Source organism: Stegodyphus dumicola, chromosome 7 (assembly GCF_044657685.1).
Source record: "Stegodyphus dumicola isolate Sdum_Otavi_A_Nest chromosome 7, ASM4465768v1".
In the NCBI taxonomy this organism is placed as follows: domain Eukaryota; kingdom Metazoa; phylum Arthropoda; class Arachnida; order Araneae; family Eresidae; genus Stegodyphus; species Stegodyphus dumicola.
The window spans coordinates 60,642,877-60,663,956 of record NC_140774.1 but is presented as its reverse complement, the minus strand read 5'-3'; the positions used below and the strand labels follow the sequence as shown (position 1 = coordinate 60,663,956).

The following is a 21,080-nucleotide window of genomic DNA, read 5'->3' as shown; positions in this document are numbered from 1 at the left end:
CTACTAGTAGATCCCCTCCCACTGTTGGCACTAAAAGCTGATTATGTTGTCAAGAAAGTGATCTTCTGTTCTTCAGAAACCTCTAGTGAAATTGCGATTCCACTCAGATAAATTGGAAATAGCTACGATTCCCCCCCCCATAATACAGCTTTGCATCCTTAAATGGCTATCCTTGAATGGCAGACCTTGAACATACTCTTTTCTAGACCACAACTTGTTCCTGACTCAGCTCGTGCGGCTGCAGTTGCAACTTTTAGAATGTTAATTGGGCATGGTTGCCTTCGCACTCATCTTTTTCAATTTAACATTGTGGACTCTCCTATGTGTTCTCTTTGCATGACTGCTTTACATTTGGCTGAGTGCCCTGCACTATCTGCTTTTTCTTGTCATGTGGTGAGATATTACACAGCCTGTTGTCTAACGGCTTAGTAGCCAAATGGCAGGCATTTGATAAATAAATAAAAATTTAATCACGTAAGAAGACATGTAGACATGGTAACATTGGAGTTCGCTAATTATTTGGATCAGATAGAAAAATGCTAACCCTCCACAACCACTAAAGGGCTGAAGCTATTATTCTAGTCAACATCAGTACAACATCAATTAATGTATTCTCACTGACCACGGTGTTGCATTCTTAGCCAGCAGGTGTTTGAATGCAACATGTGTCAGTTAAATAGGAGTAAAACTGCATATACTACACAGCTGCTTCTTTTTGTTGAGTATTATATATTCCATTCTTAGACTTTGTAGGAGAGGGAAATTTTTTCATATTACTTATTTTACTTATTCATTTATTTTTTGGCTGGTGGTCCAGATATTGGACGTCCAGTTTTTGGACTTCACACTGCAGTAATATTTAGCTTACTGTATTTCAAGCTTTATTCACACCTTGTTGTCATTATCACAATGAGAAAAATATAGTTATCTGAATGTTTAGTAATAATAAATAGATGTATGCCATGATTCTGTTCTAAAATAATTAAATGTAATGCATGAAAATAAACCATTGCTTAAATTGTTCCTTTCAGAGATGATGGCACAGACAGTTATTTGCACTTGAAGGTAGTGACAATAAAAAAATATAAATAATATTTCCATGCCCTTAACCTTTGAAGTGGCATAGCTTTTTGGATCTATTCAAAAAGAACTGTATTTAAACAGCTTCTCTTAGCTTAATTGGTATAACTATTTACTTTATCTTCCTTTTCATGATCTTTATTTCATTAAGATGATATTTATATCATTACAGAAAGTAATAAAATACAACAATTTAAATTAAAAGCTAATATATACCAGTAAAAATATCATAATCAGATAAAGGAAGGAAGGCAGGCCACTTGGGGTTAATATGAAATTACTGTTTTGGTTTCCAATATTAAAATAACTTAGTAAGTGAAAGTTTAATATGCTGATTCCTTCATATGTTATAGAGCATATGCCTAAACTTTCATTCAGCTTTTGTCACATAAAAAAAAATAACTGCATTACACTTATTCAACATTTGCACATCAAACTGAAGTTTTATAGTGCTAAAAATCATTAAAGTAATGTTAAACTCACTTACCATTGATGCCAATACACCTATGACCTTTGGCTTTGTAACCTTCAACACAGGAGCATTCATAGGATGTATCCTTCATATTACATATCTGATCACATAATTCATCATTCCCACAAGTGTTATTCGGGGCATCTGAAAAAAGAGAAAATATTTATGATAAATTTATGACTTAAAAATATAAGACTGAATGATAAGTAAATTTATGCGCATAAAACGCATACTTTAAGCACGCAAGTGATAATTATCGATTCAGAATTATGAAATCTTGGAGGTTTTACACCTAATAAAACAACTTTGTACAGAATAAGAATCATCAAAAATCAAGTGTGCCTTTGTCAGGGATCAAATCATTGATCTTCTAACAACTAGCCAGATGTATCAAACACTGCTCTACAAAGATATATGGAAAGATTGCCTTTAATTAATTACAAGCTTCAATAAGATTTTACTTAATTATCTGAAAATCTTTCTGGTACTCTTCTGTTATTGGGACCAGGTTTCAGAAATGTATATATGTATGCATGCATGTATATATGAATGTATGTGTTTATGTATGCATACATGCACATATACACATGCACATACATAGCGTATTCGGAAACTAAGTACCGTTTCATTCTAGCGCTGTGGTAGGCGTCCCGCGCATGCGCACAAGTCTTTCTTGTTCACTGACTTTCAATTGTCGCCATTTTGGTTGCTCTATGTTATGTTTTCAGTTTGCTGTGCACATTCAAAATGCTTAAGACAATTAGTTCTCCCGCTGACTGTGAGATTTGTGCCATGATTAAATTTTTGAATGCGAGGAATGTTAAACCGGCCGAAATTTATCGTCAAGTGACAGAATACGCAATAAGTGATGGAATGGTAAGAAAGTGGGTAAGAATGTTTAATGCAGGTCGAACAAATGTCCACGCCGAGGCTCGGAGTGGTCGGCCTTCTGCTGTCACCGATGATTTGGTAAGGAAAGTTGATGAAGCAATTCATGAGAACAGACGCTTCACAATGAAAACCCTTTCAGAGGCATTTCCACAAATTTCACGTACTGTTTTGTTCAAAATTGTGTCCGACTGCTTGAATTATCGCAAACTGTGTTCCCGATGGGTTCCGAAAATGCTCACTGATGTTCACAAAACAAAGCGACTTGGTAGTGCCCTGACATTTCTCACGCGGTACAGTGATGAGAGAGAAAACTTTTTAAACCAAATTGTGACAGGTGATGAAACTTGGGTGTGTCATTTCACACCAGAATCGAAACAACAATCGATGGAGTGGAGACACACTCATTCTTCGAAAAAACAAAAGTTCAAAGTGACAATGTCATCACAAAAAATCATGTGCACTGTATTCTGGGATAGGAAAGGTGTTTTGCTTACTGAATTTCTTCCCAGAGGTGAAACCATTAATGCGGCACAATATTGTGAGACTTTAACAAAACTAAGGCATGCCATTCAAAACAAACGAAGAGGAATGCTCAGTAAAGCAATTGTGTTGCTCCATGACAATTCGACAGTTTCATTGAGAGCAGTTCGATCACCCGCCGTACAGCCTGGACTTGGCGCCGTGCGACTATCACTTGTTCCTGCACATGAAGCAAGAGCTTGGTGGCAAGCGCTTTGGATCTGACGATGACACGAAAAATGCTGTGGAGTCGTGGTTATCGAAACTGGCGGGAAGTTTCTTTGACGATGGTATACAAAAACTGGTCACCCGCTATGACAAGTGTTTGATCATTGGCAGAAACTATGTTGAAAAATAGTTTAAGACATGCATTTTCATGTAAAAATAAAATTGGATTCGAAAAAATTGTTTTACTATTTTTTTTTTTTTTTTTTTTTCCAAAACGGTGCTTAGTTTCCGAATACGCCTCGCATATGCATAGACATATACACACATGCATATATACGTCCTTTCATCCGGTCCTGACAGCAGAAGAGTACCATCTTTCTTTCTATATGCATTAATAATTTGATGGTTTTTTAAAATTATTATAACTACTTTTACACTACTTTATGGCACACCTTTCTGACATAATCCTGAATACATAAATTAGGGATCCACAACCTTTTTAGCAGAATGGCCACTAACAGAAATGACTTGGTTGCCGAGGGCCGATAGCATATGAAAAAAAAATGGGGGGGGGGAATGCAATAAGTCACTTAATTTGCAATTCAGACATGTACCATATCAAATTTAAATTGATTTGAAGACCATTATGTATGTATGTAAGCAAAGAGGGATGGGGTTTGCAAAGAAGGATGGGCAAAACATCCAGTTCAGCTTGAAACAAAATACAGTTTATGCTTGTGCATGATAATTTAATACTTGTATACAAAAATTTTAACAAAAATGTGAACAAGTTAGCCATAGTTAAATATATTAGTATGATGAGACTGAAGTTTATCAACAATTTTTGATATATTTGGTTGAAAGATATTTGTCGATATTCTTAAGACAAATTACAAGTGTTGATCTAGTTCAGAAGTCAAACAACAAAAATCAGTGTTTATTTTCAAATTTTCACAGGACTAGTTTCAATGGTTTCAACGAACCACCCTCATCAGCTGCAAATGCGCAAATGTCCTGTGAAAATTTGAAAATATAACGCTGATTTTTGTTGTTTGACTTCTGAATTAGTATTTGTTCAGTGTGTTATTGTGTATTAATTAAGTGTTGATCTGTCAGTTTATTTCTTAATTTTGACTTATTCATAAGAGAAAATGTTTGCTCACATATATAAGTACAACCAAACATGGTAGCACATATGTTTGCATTATTTTTTTAGTGTAAATAGTTGGCAGGTAGAGTTCTATAAAAGTCCAGAATATCTAAATCATGGAATCTGGTTTTGGTTAAATCAGAAGTTTGTAAATCAATAAGTTCTATTTGAACATCTTCTGAAGCTTCACCTACAACAGAAAATGGATCCCTGAACAGTTTAAACTTATGCAACTCAAAGTCTGCCAATCGCTTTTCAAAAGAAATAAGCAGCCTCTTTATTTCATCTGAATAATCCAATTGTTTATCAGGAAAATTTTCTTTGAGTTCTTTCAGGTAAGGAAAATTGATAAAATTTTGACAGCCTAGCTGCTTTGAGAACAGCTGGAATTTTAGTTTGAAAATACTGCATTGGCTAGGTGACTGATGAATTGGTTTTTTCCCATCAATTTTTTGTTTAGGTCATTCAGATGGGCTGTGTCACATCAACTAAAAATGCTAAGTCACACTTGAAAGATGGGTCCTTTAACATCCTAGTTTGCTTGCCATTTTCTTCAAGAAATGGTATTATTTCATCAATCAAATCAGCAAACCTTTTCAAAGCCTCTCCACAGTTCAACCATTGTATTTCAGAGTAATATATGAGATCACTACGTGGTGCGTCTGTGTGTTCTAGGATTTCCTTAAATTGCCTGTGGTTTAAACTATGTGAACAAATAAAATTGATTGTATTGCTCACTATATTCATTAGGCGGTCAAATTCTAGTTCTTTCGCACATAGCTACTCTTGGTGTATGATACAATTGATAACCAAGCAAATCTTTTCCTCTATCATCCAAATACAGGTGTTGGGTCCTACAGGCTAGGAGAAATTTTCGTGCTCAAGCAGCGGAAACACGCTGGGAACTTGGCTCAGTTCCAAATCTCACTTCGAGGGGACATAGTAGAATAAGTAATGAAGCGGGGACATAGTAGAATAAGTAATGAAGGGAAGTATTTTTTGCTTACAACCCCTTCTAGAGACAACCGATATGTCAAATTGCAACAAAAGTTTGAAAAGGTCTCAGCAGGCCACAGGTTGTGCATCCCTAACATATATGATAATAAAAGATAAATATTTGTGTTTATACATGATATTTATTTATTTGTATAAAAAAATTAAAATTAAATCCAGAAGAAATTTTAAATCAAGAAAAAAATTTATATTTCTGGCCTAATAATAAAAAACAAATATGTATGATCGAAATTGGTTTCATTGTTTTCCAAAATATTCTCCATGAAGATTAATACACTTTTGTATGCGTCTGAATAAATTTTCGAAGCAGTTTTTCCACTCTAATTGAGGTAACTCCAAAACATGCATTTTGTATGCATCAACCGCTTCTTCGAGTGTCGCAAATCGCAGATTACATAATTTATTTTTTATGTGCAGAAATTTAAAAAAGGCATTGGGAGCCAAATTAGGGCTTTACGATGACCCATCAATTCGATGTTTTGGCCTGTCAAAAATTCCTTTGTTTGAGCTGATGTGTTTGAGCTCGCATTATCATGATGAAGAATGATTTGTCCCTTCTGCTTTTTTCAAATTTCTCCTAAACAAATGGTTAAACAAATGGTTTTAAACAAATGGTTGTGTACCATTTGGAATTAACTATCCTGCATTGCTCTAATGCCACTGTCCCCACATGACTAGTCATGCCAAAGAAACAGGCAACCATTTACTTCACTATGCTTCTTCCGTGAACAAATTTTGTTGGATTTGGTTCATCTTGGAATACCTATACAGTTGACTGCTGTTTTGTTTTGGGGTAATATGCATAGATCCATTATTTGTCACCTATGTAGATGTTATAACAGCCTTTGATGCACATTGAATGTATTTTTCTAACATTTCCTTGCACCAGTCGAAAAAGCCTTCTTCTGAACATTTGTCAGATTATGTGGGATCCAACTTGAACCAATCTTTTTGAGAGACAAATATTCATATAATTCTTATTGATGATGTCATACTAATGCCTAAAGATGCCTCAATCTCATGGTATGTCAGATGACGATTTTGTTTCAACAGTTGACATACAGCATCGATATTTATTGGTACAAAAACCGATTTTGGATGACCTTCATGGAATTCGTATTGCAGCGAATGCTGGCCATGACTAAATTCATTAAACCAGTTTTTTTACAGTGCTGTACGCTGATGCTTTATTGCTATATAAAGTATTAAGTTCGTTGAAGCACTCTTGTCTTAATAATCCATGTTGAAAGTTATGAAAAATAATCACACGTAAATGTTCACGAGTCAATTTCATTTTTGGCCCAAGATGAATTTTTCAACTTACTGCAGACAACATAAATCATGCTAAAATGGCAAAACATTCTGAAGAAGTTATAGTTAAAAATATCAAACTTTCAACTGGAACCATCTGCGTTTACGTAGAAACACTTTTACCAAGGCCAGAAATATAAATAGCAACCTTCATATTAGCGTAAATAATCCTATCATTGAAGAAAAGAATAAAAAAAAAAAGAGAACTTTTATCTGAAAAAAAAAAAAAAAGTAAAATACTTACTAATACATTCATTTCCATTAGGCTCCTTGCCTTCTCTGCAAAAACATAGTGGCCCTTTTGGACTAGGTTTGCAGCCGTAAGTGCAGTTGAGTGTTGCACATATTGTTTTATTTACTATAAAAAAAAAATTTTTAATTGACATCTTAGCTACAAACTATTTTGAATACTTAAATTTCACATACAATATTGATAAAAATGAAGCCAATTAATTTTTATAATATATTTTAATATGTATTTATAATATATAACTTTATATTGAACTAGAGTTATGAAGGTCAACTTTGAAAATCTTAACCATGTTAAAAATTAAATTCAAAAGACTGGATTTAAATTGTTCAATTCTAGTATTTTTACTCATTTTGAAAATCATAAATAACATATAAGAACATAAAATTTTCATGGAAAGTAAAACTGTTATAACGCAATCAAGGAATTCAGGAGGGAGGGTGGTCATCAATTATTTCCATCTCTTATCACTTTTAGTTTGACAACTATGTATTTATTTCAATGACTTTTTAATAATAATTATAATCCTCTGTTAACTCTGGTTTTCTAAACATAAAAATTAAGAAGAAAACAAAATCCTTTTGTTTGTAAGATACAAAAACATTAGCTTTCTTAACTGATCTTACTGAAGATTATAAATCTTTTTTTTCCTTATTCTTTTAAATTTCATTTCAAAAAATTTAATTATACTTACAGCAAAATGGTCCTTCATCAGAAAAGTCTGGACAATCATGATTCCCATCACATAGCTTCGAGATCCTTCGACACGAAATACCATCCTTACATCGAAAGTAATTTTTTGGGCAAACATTATCTTTATTACCTAAAAAAATATTATTGCTCAAATATTAATTTATCTATATAAGATACAATAAAAGTTAGTTCTGTGTTCAATTTATCTTAAAAAAATTTTATAATCAGTCACTATAAATATTACCAAATACATTAAAAGCATTACTTCATTTCTAATATTTTAATGTTAACAAATTCACTAAAAGATTGTTAATATTTTGCTTGATTTCACAAGTTATGTTGAGATGAAAAGCATTAAAATTGCATAAATCTAAGAAAAAAAAGTTTACACAATAAAATTCCTTGCATTTTAAGTGATTTTACAAAAATTCATTATACAGTCAAGTCTTTAATCCAGACTCATCGGGACTTCGGCGATTCCGGATTATAGATCATCAGTTTAAATCTGGTAAGATGGCATGCAGAAATCATAAAATTAAAAATATGAAACTGTAATTTATGAAATAAAGAGCAATTATGATCTAAAGGGTATCAAAATTTACAAAAAAAAGCTTAATTTTTATTTGTTTACTTTATTAAACATTTCTTTCAACGCGCACATGACTAAAGCATACATTATGCTTTAGTCATGTGCGAATTTAGAAAATTCGAATTAGTCGAAATTAGAAAATTGCAACCAGAAAACTATTTGATGTGTATTCGTGATATTTATAATGAAGAGGAATTTGATTTAAATCATATCAAAGACGGAGTACATCGACTACTACATTTAGTAAGGAATTATAAGCCGAATAAAATAAAAAACATCTGCCTTGAAGATAAGGATAGTGCTGACAGATCAACTTCCAGTTCATTGCACCGCCACGACGTCCCCCCCCCCCGAGATCAGCGTGAAATTGATAAACAGATTCGGAATGGTTAGAGAAACAAAGGATATGCCTTTATCCATTTTTTGCAGCAATTCCACTTTTTGTTTGATGGACATCGAAACATGTATTCGCTTTGTAGATCCTTTGGCAGCTCCAGAATCGGAAATTCTTTTTGACATAATCGAAAGTTCAAGCTTAGTTTTATAAAATTGCATTGCGTTTACGCATGCGCGGAAAGTTTGTAGCTTTGAGGTCCAGATTATAGATCATTCCGGAATATGGACGTCCAGATTAAAGACTTTTGACTGTAGTTCTATTTATAATCGCTTGTTTTGCAATCATTACGTTTTCAGTCTGCCATATGTAAAATAAAGTTATTTATTTTATTGTGAAATAATGATTAAAATATTAATTACTGAAAATACCAAAAAAATATTTTTAAATACATAAAATAGTTGAACAGTCACAGTAATGAATTGTATTTGAAATTGATACAAAGCATCTGCTAGTACATTTCATGCTGTAAAAATAACTTCAAAAATTTAATGAATATGCAGGGTGCTTCATAAATCATGGGACAAACTTGGAGGGGTGGTGAAGCATACTAAAACATGCATTTTTTTATAGGAATGTAGGGTCTAAAGTGACGGGTTAAGGCAGGAAAGCAAAATAGTGACACGAGAGGAAAATGTGTTTATGTACAAAATCAACGCTTCTTTATGTACAAAGTGCTTCTTTGTAGCAATACAGTATTCACAATAAATGTTCAAAATTTCGACCACCAACAGTAATACATGCTTGTTAACATCATAGGAGGGATTGACGAACATTCTGAAAAACGACAGGCATTTCGTGCACACTTGCAGCCGCAATGGATAGTCGTGCAATGAGGTCCTCCAGTGAGTCAACAGGAGTCTCGTAAATGATGCTCTTCAAATGGCCCCATTAAAAAAAAAAAAAAAAAAAAAAATCCAAGCTGGATAAATCTGGCAAACGAGGTGGCCATCGAACGGGTCCCATCCAAGTAATTGCGGACCCGCCCGTGGTTATGGGCTGGTGCACCATCATGCTGGAACTACACGTGATCACAAACGACAGCCGGAACATCCTCCAGCAATTCCGGTAGCACCTCTTGCAGAAAAATATGATAACATAAGCGATTTATACATGCAGGTAAAAGGTATGGGCCTATCAGATTAGTTGTTAACAATACCTGCCTAGTTGTTAACAATGCCTGCCAACATTCACAGAGAAGTGGGTTTGGAATGCATATGGATGTGTGGATTATGTGCATTGTGTGCTTTGGCATACGCACACATGTGCATGTTGTGGCTATTGAAGATGCTGTCCTGTGAGAAAGTTGCCTCATCCGTGAATAGCACATCCAATGGGAAATCCATTTGCGCTGCACACTGCTGCAAGAACCAATGACAGAAATGAACTCGAAGAGGGTAATCTGTCTCTTGCAAGGCTTGGACTCTCTGCAAATGGTATGGGTGCAAACCATTTTCATGCAATACTCTTCAAACGGTTGAATGACTCAGCTGCAGACGATGTGCAATAGCTCTTGTACTTGTCTGAGGTAATTCATTCACAATGTTCAAGATGGATTCTTCAATGTGAGGTTGTCGTGCAATTCTTCTTCCACTCCTAGTGTCAGAGGTGGCTTCAAATGATCCGTTTTCACACAGAGACCGATGCAACCTCTCAAACATTGTGTGCTTCGGCATACGCCTGTTCGGAAACTGTTCTTGGTACAACCACAGCGATGCTCTGTCGTTCTCATTAGCAGCACCATACATGAGATGCATGTAAGCTTTTTCCCTGTGCGTAAACTCGCCCATCACGCTCGACATCAGAGTTGCGAATGATCCTCTGATGCATCGGATCATGGTTTGTCCGGCTTATTACTGCCCTCTACCACTGCACTGCCAGCCAATCACAGCTGTAGTTCCTATTACTGCTAGTGTTCCCTTTTTTGAAAATTTATTGTAAATACTGTATTGCTGTAAAGAAACACTTTGCGTTGATGTACATAAACACATTTTCCTCTTGTGTCGTTTTTTTTACGTTCCTGCCTTAACCTGTCACTTTAGACCCTACATTCCTATAAAAAATGCATGTTTTAGTATGCTCCACCATCCCTCTAAATTTGTCCCATGATCTATGAAACACCCTGTATATTTCACTGCGGGATGTTAATCATACTATGGTTCATATAATAATAGTTAACATTTAATACCATATGGAGAAACCTTTGGTTGAATAATCTCAGTATGAATTTATTTTCATGGTTTGGTTTTGCACTTAATTTACTTATGCTATCTGAATTTAAATGATATTGTAGATTAGTTCGAAAATTAAATCTTTTATATGTTTGCACATTTTTTTAATTATTTTAAATTTGCTTTTTTATGTATATACATGTTTGTTGATATTTAAATTTGTTTAAATTTGAATTATATAATATTATTTATCTGATTAACTGAAGCTCCTTCTCTTTCTCTTTTAAAAAGTTCTTTTAAAAAAAAGTATATTAAAGAAGTGCATCTTACAGCTACATACTTGCCAACCTATGACACTAAAAAATCCAGAGATTTTTTTAAGAAATCAGGAGATTTTTCACAATGTTAAAAAGACTTTTTAAACGATAAAAATATAGTTTTTAATAATAAATTAATTTTAAATAGTTACTAATTCTTAAATGCAAGCAACAAAAAATACCTTACAGATAAAAAATACTTTTATTACTTTCATCGCTTAAGAAATCAAAAAAAAAAAAAAAAAAAAAAAAGACATTTAAATCAGTTTTTGTACAAATGTTATGAACAGTGGCAGATTTTGCTTTTGTTAAGAAAGAAACTTCATAATTTTGTTCATAGCAATAGCCATGTAGACCTGCTTTCACTAATAAAAGTTTTTTTAATGTGTCATCACTTATATTAGGTCTGAATTTAGTCCTTGTTTTCGCAACAACACTGAAAATCCTCTCACACTCTGCATTACTATGGGGAACTGTCAAGATGGCCAACATAATTCTAGACAGTTCACTATATTTTAAAATTCCATCAGCACCTTTCAGTGTTCCAATTAAACTCCACTGGGTGTAAATCCTAGCTGATCTTTAAAACTTCATCCAAGTTTTCTAATTGAAAACTGCAAAATTGCAACTGCAATATTATCAGTGGCAACATCAAATATCATCATCTTTCATGACTAAATGAAGTAACACAGGAAATCTGTTCAAAAGGTACCTTATATTAGAAAAAGATGCATTTGCTAGAGCAGAAACATCAGCAACTTTAGCATGCACAATCACTTCATCGTTGACTGGAAATTTATGTAGTATGTAATCGCATACTCGACAGAAGTAACTTCTAACATGAAGATAAAACTAATTTTTGTCTTCTGAAAGTTCTTCCACTACTTTTGTAGTTGCAGCTCCTAATACCAAATCTTCATCTTTCTTCTGATTATCTATTTCACCATAAATCACATCATATATAGAATTACAAGGCAAAACAGGTTTTACAAACTTTGATAAAATGTCTTTAAACAGATCATAAATCATTGATTTCAAAACATGAATTTATGGAATTCTGCTTTATAGAACTGTGTTAAGAACATCGAATGATGGCAAATTGAATTATATATATATATAAAAGCTTTGTTAAGATCCAAAGAAAAAAACATAAATATTCATTCTTCACAAAATATTCTTTGTTTTAGATATAATCTAGAGAAAATTCAATTGCTTTCAGACGTCCAAAATGACTTTTGCTTTTTTGTTCATATAACGAAGTATTAAGCCAAGTTCCATAAAAATCGGGAGAAATTATAAGAATAAAAAAAAGTCGGGAGAAATATATTGTAAATCGGGTTGGCGGGAGAGCGGTCAAAAATCGGGAGAGTTGGCAACTCTGCAACTAATAACCTTTCAAAAATGAAGAAATTTGATATATTATATGATATGTTTGACACATAATTATTTTCTAGAAAAGTAAATGGAAAAGATACATAAGTAATTTGTACTTTAAATAATAATAATGTAATCTTTTACTGATTTCTGTTGCCTTAAACAAGTGCTTCCCAGAAATTCTTTGAAATTAGACAAGTCCAATTAACAGCATATTTCAGATTTCTTTTCATGTCTTGAATAAATAAACACATAAAATGATTAGCCTGTTAAATACTGGTAATTTAAACCTGGATACAAATCCCAGTAAACAGGCTATCTGCATGTGCACTTTCATACTTTTCAGATATGTACCATGAATATCAGCTAACTTCTTGCAGGAAAGTCCTTCTTGAAAACACTCCTCCCTTAGCAAATAACATTTGTGTGCTTAATTAAAATCAACTAATTTCTATCTTCACCTGGTAATTAGAGTCTCAAAAACAAAAATACTTTCACAACTACAGGAATTTTAATTTTCTGTGTCACTTACTACTTTGTCATCTTTCGTCTTAGCTTTATTTCAGATTTCATTCTGAAGAGCTACAATAATTCATCATCCATACATTAATGAAATAAGTGCAGATAAATAATAATTACACATAGACATATAAGATCTAAGGTACTTAAAACTAAAGGAGGAGTGATAAAATGATTTTTTAAAAAACTGCTTGCCACACCAGTACTCAAAATAAAATGAAGTAAAATTTCAAATTTAAGGTTGTATTGATTTATTACAGCAACTCTATCTGTTTCAAGAGAGTTAGACTATTGTGCAGGTTGGCCCATACCTCCTGGCATTTTCATTTAATTGAAAATTTTGCATGAAAAATAAAATGGTTTGGCAATGTGTTTTGTTTTTCAATACAGAATTATGTGATCTACAAAGCAGTGTGTTTAGTTTTTTTTCATGTCATTAAAATGATTGCTCATGCAGACAAAAAAATCATTTTTGACAAACTTCTGCTTTTTGTGTTTAATCAAGGTGGCAGAAGTCACAGAAGCTGTGTAAGAGATTTAAAAAGTGTATGCCAAAGAAGTGATTCTTCTTAGGAAGGCTCAACATTTATTAGCTATTCAAAGACTATGATTTCTGTCATCGAAGCACTGAAATGCTTGTTGAATGTTGGAAAGACGTTGTTAAGACCAACAACGAATACATTACTGATTAATCTGTTGCTCATATCATGTTTATTTCTGGGGAAACCTTGAAAAAACAAAAAACTAGAACTTACGTGCCATCCCAACAAGAAGCCTCCTTCTTCATGAGGCAAAAGTATTCTGCTGGTTTGATGAACAATTATGCTGCCAGATGAACTGACACATTGCCAATGCTAAAATCAATATATTTCTAATAAAACTAACACCAAAATTAAGACTGAATTCTTGTCTAGTTCTGTCTTTCACTTTGATATCTGCCACTTCATTGTATTTTATTTCTAGGCATTACCTGAAATGTTTCACTGATATCTATCAAAGAAGTTTTAATGAATTTGGAGGGAAAAAGTAAACTTTCATTTTCTAGTCAAAATCTTTCAATTGTACACCATAATTTTTTTTTTTTTTTAAACAGAACATGCTTTACATAAAACAGGAATAATTAATGCTTAAAATTTATTTAAGATATTAGATTTCTTTTATTATTTAAAATAAAGAGATTATTACAAAATTTCATTACTTAAGGTTATTATCTAAAATCATTGGCAATAACTTACGTGAAATGGAACTACACAATTGAATAATGAGATTTTATACTCTGTGATTCTTTTCAGTTTTTATATAACTACAGAATTAAAACTTACATTGATTCATTTTAAAATACTCAAAGAGATTATTTAATTTTAATAGTTACAAGGCTTGAAACCAGATCAATAATGATTATAAATGTTCATATAACTGCAAAACATGAAAAGCACTTACACCTTGAAATATCTTCATCGGATGTATCATTTATCTGTGGAGTAGCACAGTCAGCATCCCCATCACACACCCATCCCTTTGGTATACATTCTCCAGTTTTGACACATTGAAATGATCCAGGATTACAAATTTGTCCTACAAAAATTATAAATTAGCTATTTATTAAAAATCGAACAAAGTTAAAAAAACTTTAACATAAAATTTTCTTTGTATGATAGAATAAAAAATAACACTGAGAATAACATAAGCACTGAAGAGAAATTACATTATGACCACCCTGTTAATAACATGTAGGACCTCCTTTAGCCCTCAAAACTGACGACACCCGACATGACATTGACTTCACAAGGTGCTGATACATAGTCTAATGTATCTGGTACCAAGCGCTCACCAAATGGTCCTGCATTTCCTACACATTGTGAGGGTGTAGCGTGGCAGTACGAATTTGGTTTTCCAGGTGGGACCACAAATGCTCTATTGGATTAATGTCAGGTGAATTTGGAGGACAAGACATGACTTGAAAGTCACTGGAATGTTCTTCGAGCCACTCCCTGATGATTCGACCCTTATGACATGGTGCATTATCCTGTTGGTAAACAGCCTCTTCCACTGGAAATACTGTTGTCATGAATGGGTGAACCTGGTCCGCAACGATGTTCACATAGCGAATAGATGTCAGGGATTGTTCTATAGGAATTATTCCTAATGTGCTCCATGAAAACATTGCCTACACCATAATACCTCTGGCACTGGCTTGCCTCTGTCCAACCGTGCATCCAGGAGCCAGGGTTTTGATTGAAAATTGGCATATTAGCACACGCCCGTCAATGTGATGGACCAGAAAACGTGATTCATCAGACCATGCAACTTTCTTCCATTCTTATAATGTCTAATTCCAATGTTTCTAGGCCACTACAGACACAGCTGGCGATGACATGCAGGGAGCTGTCAGTGCAGGGAGATGCTTCGTCATCTGGCTGCGTAGTACGTTCAGAAACACTGTCTAGGTCACTACTGTTGTAGCTTGCGGTGATTTTGGTTGTTGTAGCTCTTTGGTCATGGCAAACAATAGTATCGTATTTATAGTAGTAATCTCCATTCTGCTCTGGAATCAATGTACTGCCGACAACACACTGCTGGCTGGTTACTTGTTGTTTCACCACTTTCAATATGTGCTCAAAACAACTGCACATGAACAGCCCATCAAATGCGCCATTTCTGATATAGATATTTGCAGTCGCCAAGCTATAACGATTTGATCTTTATCAAAGTCTGATAAATAAGCTTTTCCCATTATGTCGCTAAATTATGCTATGTATGGAAAGAAATCAAATTAACCTTAATTTTCCACAAATATCGCACAGAGCACAACGTGTCTGGATCAATGACACATATTCACATGAATGCAGCCATGATAAATAGGACCTGCAAGGGAGTACTAGTGAGTGAAGGCAAAGGGAAGCAAGAGGATCATAAAATGATCCAACGTCACAAATAAGGAGTGTATGAAAAAGCAAATCGATAAGTGTAGTAAAATTAACTGGCAGTGGTTTAAACTAAGAAAATCACCACACAGAGTAAAGAAATACAATGTAAAACAAGTACAATGTATGGAAAGACAATGCCAATGCATAGCAACTTTATACAGTCCAACATCAGCCATGCACGCGCAGTGTTTTTGTTCCGAGGGAGCTCATTATTATAGATATAGGGTGGTCATAATGTAATTGCTCTTTGGTGTATATAATCTAGTGGTAAAGGAAAATTTTTAAAAAAAAATCACTTTTAAATATTACAGCAGAATCTAGAAATCAAACTGCAAGATTTCCCGAACCTAATCCATTAGATTTTCAAGATTAATGATGACTATTAAATACTACAGAAATTGACAGGATAAATTTAAAATTTATTTTATAAGATATCTTCAGAAAAAAATATTTATGCAACTATTACTAAATAAATTTGGCTTTTAAAAAAAATGTGACAAAATATATCTCACTGCTTAAAATTATATACTATGAATATTGCTTTAAAAAAAAAACTACAGTTAACTCCTATATCACAATATTCATGATGTAGAATTACTGAAATTTGTTTCATTCTAGTGAATTACTTTAGAAACAGAAAATTATAAAATGTCAAAAACTTCAAAAGCATATTACAAACATAAGTAAAACCATAGGTTATAACTGTTACAAAAACATAGAGTTAACATTAAACATTGTAAATAATCTAAAAACAAGAACTGTCTATTTGATAAAATAATTACATAAATTTAAAATGTTAACTATTGAAAGTGTTTTATTTATTTATTGAATAAAAATGTATGAAGTTAAAACTGGTTTGATTTTATTGAAAAATGATATTTATAATTACTTAAAATATAAATAATTATTTTTCTATACTTATCCCTCAACTAATTTAAAAAAAAAAATATTGCACCTATAAAATATCATTCTAGCATAAAAGTTTCATTCTTCATTTCGAATGATTTAGTAACATATCCATAACATTAAATGAAACTTCAATATGTAAAAAATGTCTTCTTTTCAAAATAACAACAGTCAAAAATAACTTCTGAAATTTATCAATATTTTTATTTGATAAATTTCAATTATTGATAATCCGAGTAATATTTAGTATATCATCAGCATCTATATTATTGTTTAAAATAATTAAATTTCTTTTATTACTTAAGATTAGTAGATTACATTATCACCAGATTTCATATATTATTTAAGGTTATCCTTATTTAAAATTATAGGGTACAATTTATGTGGTGTAACTTGATATGATACATTTGTATAATGAACACATCTGTCTATGCTATCTCTAAAAATTATGTAACCAATTCAAAAACTATAAAATCATTGAAGTCTTGTAACTTGTTCTTTCCCTAACATGGATTTTAATTGTAACATTTCATAACCACCTTATTTCTTTTGATGAGTACTATTTAAAAAATCATTTAATATTCATTTTATGTGAACCTTTAATGCATGGAACTTATGAATGTCTGCACTTTCTATAGTGGGAGTCTCAAACTGGTGGCCCTAAGCAATTTTACATGACCCTTAAATGTATATCCTGTAAATTATTTAGTATTATTGTAACATTAATTATTATTGAGGAGAATTTGAAGATATGTTTCAGATTTTAATGATTTTTTTTTTTTTCTAATTTTACATTATTTTCATTAAAAACATGAGTAATGGACCAGAAATTCTACATATGAAGTTAAAATGAATTTACACTGTGATATAAATCTTATACAGAGATTTGAGAATACAGATTTGATTAGCTGTTTTTTGTACTTGTCAAATAATAAAAACTCAATTATAAATTTCTACAATATGAATAATTCCTTTATTTGGGAATAAACAAGGTGGGTTTAAATAAGATAGTTTTTTGCAGATTTTAGACAAAAAATAAATACTACAAACTGTATTAAACTGGAATTTTTCCTTTGCATGATTGTTACCACTATTTATGAACACTGTGACAAATATTTAGTAAATAAAATTTTTAATTTTGTTTAAAAAAATGTTTTTGAAGAAAACTTTTCACTTTGATTTAAAATAAAACTGGCGCATCAGCTGCTTTTAGGGTTATAGTATATTTAAGGGTGCCTCTGGGATTATTGCTAAGTTGTTGTTTCATTTATGGTAACCTGAGTAGTTGAATGTTACGGAAACTCTGTTACGACATAATTGCTTGCATGATTGCGGTGAATTTGAATGATGGGAAAAGATTAGTAAGGGCTTCTTAGTGTGTTGGATGTTGGTTTAAGATGTACATTGGTTATTTTGTGGTTTACATTGTAAAATGGCTGAATGGCAAGATTAATTTGAAGTTTCTGTATTTTTGGAATGAAAGAGAAGAAAAGCATTAATTGACTGGTACATAAATGAAGGTTTACTTAGTAGCCATTCTAAGTATCCTGTTTGTACGAAGGAAATGCATATGGTCGAACGTCAGAGAATGCCGGCACTACAGAGGATATTTTTTACTCTTATTTTTGTGTTTTTGTCAAGTTATGGGGCAATGCCAGTATACAGATTCTAGTTCAAATAATTTTAGTTAGTTTTGGAGGAAGCACTTCTGCAAAGAAGCTGGTAAATGTAAACACAGCAAACAATGGCGATGATAAACCTGGTAACCCAGTGTATTCAACCTATTAGCTTGCTCGAAGGTTGCAACCATTCCTCTTATGTTGATTTTGTCAAATTATCACTCATTCTTCACTTATTATTATTATTATTTTCGGATTTTCATGTTATTTTTTATGTATTTTTAACAATGAATAAATAGAAATATTTTCATATAATTAAGGAAGTTTTCAAAGACAGATGATGGTTTGCAGAAGAAAATATGGCGGGAGGGGGTGAATGATAATTGGTAACACAGCTGTTAATGCAGCATTAAACACACAGAACCATGAGGTTTTTAACCCCTAAAATATTTTGATTTCGTAAGCTGCCAAAATATGCATTTTAAATAATTAATTAAGTAATGTTTATATTTTTATTATTGGTTATTATTATCTAAAATAATGATAATAAATCAATATTTATGGCTTAAAATTTTAATGAGATGATATATTGTTAATGCTCTTCTGACAATAACCTTTGAGAGGATGGTAGGTGTGATGCACAATAGATGATTAAATTGAAATAAAAATATATTATTGATACTCTAAGATGACAGAATAGTTTTATAGATACCCAGGTCATCAAAATTAGGAAACCACTATTTGTGTAACAAATCCAAGTTCAAATGACTGTTCAAAAATAATAAAATGTATAACGTTTTAGTTTTATTAAGAATGCTACTGAAGAGAATTTGAGTACTATTGAAGGTTATTGATATTGTCAAATATATTATGAAAAAGACAGGCAGTTGTTTCAACACAAAATGCTTTAAGCTGTTTGCAAGTAAATTGAAAAATAAATAAAATTGAAAAATTGTTTACGTAAAATGGATGTATTAAAAGTCATGCATTTATTAATTTACTACAGGGGCATGGCTCTTATCGAAATAAGACTGTCATCGAATGACTGGTTGGAATCCGACACTTCTTGCTATTTGAAACCTATTTCACTACTTTTAAAATGATGTAAATATGTAGTTGTTGCTTTTGAGAAATCTAGTTATGGCTCTCACTGGCATAAAGTTTGGCCACCCCTGATTTATTATATGCATCTATTGTGTTTATATCTATTATATACATAATACCACTAATTATCAGGTACAATTTTGAGAATATCAACAAGCAAAGCATTTAAAAATGAAAAAAGATACTTGTAATAGAAATATTAGTATTCTATATGAATTACAGAAAATACATGAAATGAATGATACCAAGACCAAATACTCAAAAAAGAAGAAGAAGAAGAAGAACAAATTAAGTAGCATAATTTCGGATAGATAAACCGCCCTGGCATATTCGCCACACACGATAACTAAAAAAAAATTTAAGTTCATCGGATAAGCCGCACCGGTATATGTTGCAGCAAAGTATTTCCAAACATGGCACTTAATATTCAGTTATTCTGTAATTCCCTGCAATATTGATGTAATCATCATTGATAACATTTTAAAACATTTACAACATAAATATAATCAGTAATATAAAAACAAACTCTGATGATTTCTCATAGATGTTATTTTTACGGGTTCAGTAAACTTTGTTTATCACCATAAATTATCGTATTATGAAAAAGAATTGTAAATTAGATAAACAAACAGAATTTTCTAATTAAATTAAACTACATTATTTATGCAAAACCTTCAAAATCTGATTCATCAATGTCAGATTTAAAAAAATTGACCGTCAAGATCAATTTCATCATTCTGTTCTAATCACTTCTTTCAACACTTCTACCTTCACTTCCATTTTCTTTTTCAATGATTTCCAATTTAATGAAAGCTGATACAATTGTATCTGCTTGGACTGACAGCTATGCTTTATCAACCCATAAGGCAGCCTCCTCATACGAAGCTTATCTCATTCATCCAGAATTTGTGAAGGAAAGGAGTCAGCTCTACGTCCATTCCTCCCACTGCTTTCGTAGTTCATGCTTGAAAATTCTATTGATAGTGAGATCCAGCGGGTGTAAAATTTTTTTAAGTCCACCTGGTACCACTTAGACATCGGTGCTAAGTTTTTTGCTTCAGATATTCTGTATCTGCTAAATGGGATCTCACTGAATCCGGAACAATGAGTCCTCAGGGTTGGAAAAAAGCACCTTTCCTTTTTCGATAAATTTCTCTCAGCCAAAATAACATCACTTCTTTGCACATCCATCTTCTTCCGTTGACGCAAATAATAACTCCTTTAGGGAAAGTTCCTTTCGGAATTATTTTTTGTTTGAAAATTATCAAACTTCTCTCCATTGGCGCCACAAACCAAAACACAAATAAAAGAAGTCTTTACATTCCCCGTTGTTAACACTGAAATACCGTATTTATGCGAATCTAATGCGCATTCCCATTTTAAAACTTTAAATAATAAAAAAATTGTTTGTCGGCGAATGTAATGCGCATCAATGATATGAGGAATTTATTGAATCTTATTTTATACAACAATGGATTTGTATATAAACTATCATTTAATGGTATGATAACTTTATTTAAATTTAGATACCATATTTTATACAACAATGGATTTATACATAAAGTAGCAGAACATAGAATTAACCTATTAGTGGGCTATTGTCATGTGAAAC

General features: G+C 32.3%; 1 protein-coding gene across 7 annotated transcripts in view; it reads right to left on the bottom strand.

The window, feature by feature from the left end:
- The window catches only part of LRP1 (LDL receptor protein 1), a 627,804-nt gene that overhangs the window by 587,244 nt on the left and 19,480 nt on the right, over positions 1-21,080 (bottom strand). For all 7 annotated transcript variants that reach the window (XM_085820318.1, XM_085820321.1, XM_085820322.1 and 4 more), the window contains exons 2-5: positions 14,353-14,487; positions 7,550-7,678; positions 6,850-6,963; positions 1,568-1,696 (exon numbers count right to left, since the gene is read on the bottom strand). In XM_085820318.1, the coding sequence (XP_085676444.1) occupies positions 1,568-1,696; positions 6,850-6,963; positions 7,550-7,678; positions 14,353-14,487 (507 nt within the window). The remainder of the gene's footprint in view (positions 1-1,567; positions 1,697-6,849; positions 6,964-7,549; positions 7,679-14,352; positions 14,488-21,080) is intronic.